Below are 4,214 nucleotides of genomic sequence, written 5' to 3' on the forward strand. Positions count from 1 at the left end.
CTATAATGAGTAAAGACACTTATTCCTCTCTTTCTTCTACTCTTCCTCCAATTTCTCCTTCTCATGTCATTCTAACTACGTATACTGGAGAGAAGATCAAGCCAGTCGGTGCTATAGATGTTGATGTTCGTTATCAGTCCCAGACTGCTACTCTACCACTGGTGATAGTTCCTGGAAATGGACCTACTCTACTGGGTCGTAATTGGTTGGAAGTTATCCGACTAGATTGGTCCCTTATTAATCATGTTAATTATAATTGTTCTTTTTCTTCTTTAGGTGAAGTACTCCAGAAGCACGCTCCAGTATTTCGTTCAGAATTGGGGAAGCTGCGGGACTTCACAGCCAAGATTCACGTCCAGTCAGATGCGAAACCGAAGTTCTACCGACCACGTCCTGTCGCTCTATTGCTGAGACAAAAGGTATTCGACGAGATAGATCGCCTAAGGGGTTTAGGAGTTATTACACCTGTAAAGTACTCAGAGTGGGCTGCACCCATAGTTCCCATTGTAAAGACTGACGGGTCTATTCGATTGTGCGGGGACTACAAAGTTACTGTGAACCCAGTTCTGTTAACTGATACATATCCACTACCTCGATCAGAGGATCTGTTCGCTGCCCTAGCTGGAGGAAAGATCTTCTCGAAACTTGATTTAAAGCACGCTTACCTTCAGATACCGCTGGATGAGGCTTCCAAGAAATTTACAACCATCAATACCCCCAAAGGGCTCTTCCAATATGAGCGCCTTCCTTTTGGAGTCTCATCAGCACCCTCATTATTTCAACGTACAATTGAGAACTTACTCAGTCACTTGCAGCATGTATGTGTCTACATAGACGACATACTCGTTACTGGTACTGATGATGCTGATCACCTCAATAATCTTCATGCTGTTTTGCAAACTCTAGAGGAGGCAGGACTCACTTTAAAGCAGTCCAAGTGTAAATTTGGTGTTCCATCAGTTGAGTACTTGGGACACATCATTGATTCAGATGGTCTACATCCTTCAGAAGCCAAAGTGAAGGCTATTCGAGAAGCGCCTACTCCTACTAACGTCACGGAACTGAAATCCTTCTTAGGACTATTGAACTATTACCACAAATTTCTACCAGATGTAGCCACTGTATTATCTCCTCTTCATCTACTCCTTCGAAAAGATACTCCCTGGAAATGGTCTCAGGACCAAGAGAAAGCATTTCAAAAGGCTAAAGCCATGCTTCATTCCTCCTCTGTCTTAACGCACTATGATGAGAAGAAGCCACTCGTGGTAGTTTGTGATGCTTCACCTTACGGACTAGGAGCAGTCCTCAGCCACAGGATGTCTGATGGGACTGACCTGCCAGTTGCATATGCTTCCCGTACTCTCTCAGCAGCTGAAAAGAACTACTCTCAGTTGGAGAAGGAAGCTCTAGCAATTATCTTTGCTGTTCGCAAATTTCATGATTACATTTATGGTAGAAAATTTGTCCTTCATTCTGACCATAAACCACTACAGTTTCTCCTGAGCGAGTCTAAACAGATTCCTCTACTTGCCTCATCTCGTATCCAACGTTGGGCAATTGCACTATCAGCATATAACTATGTTATCCAGTACAAACCAGGTAAATTAATTCCACATGCAGATGCATTGAGCAGACTACCACTTCCTAACTTCCCTTCTTCTGTCCCTATACCACAAGATGTAGTGCTAATGTTTGAACATATTTCAGAAGCTATAGTTTCAGCTGATGATATTAAGATGTGGACAGATAAAGATCCAAACTTATCAAGGTTACGTCAGATAGTACTCACTGGAGGGGAGGTACCTGATGATGCTCCACAACTGAAACCTTATTCGTACTGTTTCGTAGAACTCAGTGTAGCTAATGGATGTCTCCTTCGAGGCTCAAGAGTGATTGTTCCACCCCAGGGTCAGTCAGCTATTCTTCTTCAATTACATGAAGCACATCAGGGAATGTCGAAAATGAAGAGTCTAGCCCGCTGCTATTTCTGGTGGCCTGGATTAGACAAGGCAATTGAAGATCTAGTAAAGAAATGTAAGGCATGCCAAGAAAACAGTGCTCTCCCTCCTCAAACTCCTGTACACCCATGGGAAGTTCCAAAGACTCCATGGACACGACTTCATATAGACCATGCTGGTCCTTTCCTGGGACACTACTTCCTCATTCTGGTAGATGCTCACTCTCGCTGGTTAGAAGTATGCATTGTACCTTCTACTTCCTCTGAAGCGACTATCAAAGTCCTTCGTCACATATTCTCTACTCATGGTCTTCCTCATCAGTTGGTCTCTGATAATGGACCTTCATTTACTAGTCAAGAATTTAAGAAATTCATGTCTCTAAATGGTATTCGCCATTCACTAACAGCTCCTTACCATCCGAGGTCTAACGGTCTAGCAGAAAGAGCAGTGCAGACATTTAAGAATGCTATTAAGAAGATGGAAGGACCACTACATGAAAGAATTGCTCGATTCCTTTTCTCTTACCGAATCACTCCTCAATCTACTACTGGGCAATCCCCAGCTGAACTCTTAATGGGACGTAGATTAAGATCAGTCTTAGATACTGCTCACCCAGATTTCACTCTACCTTCACAGAAAGAGAAGACTAAAAGCAATGCAAGATCATTCAAGCTACATGACAAGCTGTTTGCAAGGAACTACTCTGGGAAGCCATTATGGATTCCTGTGGTTGTCTGTAAGGTCACTGGACCATTGTCTTACCATGTTGAAACTATGGATGGTTTAGTGCTTAAAAGACATGCTGATCAGCTCAGAAAAAGGTACACTGAAGACTCTGAGCCAGATACCCTGCCGGAGGACAGTGATTGGGATGATGATTTCACTCCATTGATTCCTAACGGGCCTCCACCTCCTACTCCACCTCCTTTGCCCCCACCGATTCGTCGATCGACTCGTTTAAGGATGACTACTGATCATGGGCCGTATGTATGTTAACTTAAGAGGGGAGGGGTGTTATATATTGATATATTATTTTGGTATTGATTCCTATTATTATTTTCTAAGGCATTTTGATTACAGTTATTTCTAGTATTATTATTATTGTTATTATGATTATTATTACTACTATTGTTATTACAATTATTATTATTACTATTATTAATTATTATTATTATTATTGCATTGCTGTATGATGTTATTTCTTTTCCTTCTAGCTGATGCTTATGATTTACTATGCTTATTAGTTCATGTATACTGATTCTGATTGTTGTGTAATGTTTTGTCATTGTGATGTAATATGATGTAATACTGTTTGTATATAAGTGTATGCTCTTTTCATTTTTGTCAGAAGAGATTTTAGCCTTTTTACAATAATCAATATTTACAAAATACGAAGGTCAAGCTCTCTCCATTCGGTCACTACAATTAGGAACATAAGTTCAGTGCCGTCTTTTTTCCTCACTTCCAGGACAAACATTTCCATAGATTTTGCTAGCTCTTCACGACTGAGAGACATGATAGACGGAGTTTCATCAAGTTGTAGCTTCCAATTAATATTATTCCATTGGTTTATGCACCAATAATTGTTTCTGCCCTCGTTTTTTGCCGGTTACGGATGCCAGCACTCGCTGGTTTGCGATAGTGTATGAGTATCTTTGTCCTTGTGCTGTTTGCTGCAGAGCCCTATAACAGGACAGGCTAGTATTGTAGAAGACTGTCATTGCCGAGTGATATCTTTGTCGGACCTAGCTAGTTTTGATTTGAAACTGTCTTGTGCTGTCGCTACGGCGTCTCCCAAGGTAAAATCACTGACCAATAGCTTTTCAGAACATGGAAAAGACTGGTTAGCAACAGCATCATCCTTGTTGGTAATGAGCCCACTGCCTAACATTACCTGACTATAATCTAAAGAACCTAGACAATGCATTTTCGGTTTCTACGTGATTTAGATTACCTTGGAAACATTAATAAACCTCGGGCTACGCCCTCGGTTAATTAAATTTGTTTCGTCGGTAATCTAAATCACGTAGAAACCTCAAATGCGTTGTCTAACCTATATGTATTTATAGTTAAATTGTATTGCCATAGATTTAATACACAGACCTATGGTATTGCTACCCGGCATTTATTCGAATGCAGCTTCTATTTAAGGATATACAGTAAATGAAAAGGATTGGAAACTTCCGTGTGGGCGTAGCAAGAGTGTCATTTGATTGTATTGTTGCTAAGCAAAAAATTGCTGACTAGGCTGTTTGC

General features: G+C 40.9%; 1 protein-coding gene across 1 annotated transcript; it reads left to right on the forward strand.

The window, feature by feature from the left end:
• Positions 1-5: 5 nt before the first annotated feature.
• LOC100641142 (uncharacterized protein K02A2.6-like) lies at positions 6-3,049 on the forward strand. The gene has a single exon (XM_003389534.2). It carries the CDS (start codon positions 6-8, stop codon positions 2,952-2,954), a length of 2,949 nt encoding a protein of 982 aa, XP_003389582.1. The 3' UTR covers positions 2,955-3,049.
• The last annotated feature ends 1,165 nt before the right edge of the window (positions 3,050-4,214 follow it).

Source organism: Amphimedon queenslandica, unplaced genomic scaffold, assembly GCF_000090795.2.
Source record: "Amphimedon queenslandica unplaced genomic scaffold, v1.1 AMPQUscaffold_13048, whole genome shotgun sequence".
Taxonomy (NCBI): Eukaryota; Metazoa; Porifera; class Demospongiae; order Haplosclerida; family Niphatidae; genus Amphimedon; species Amphimedon queenslandica.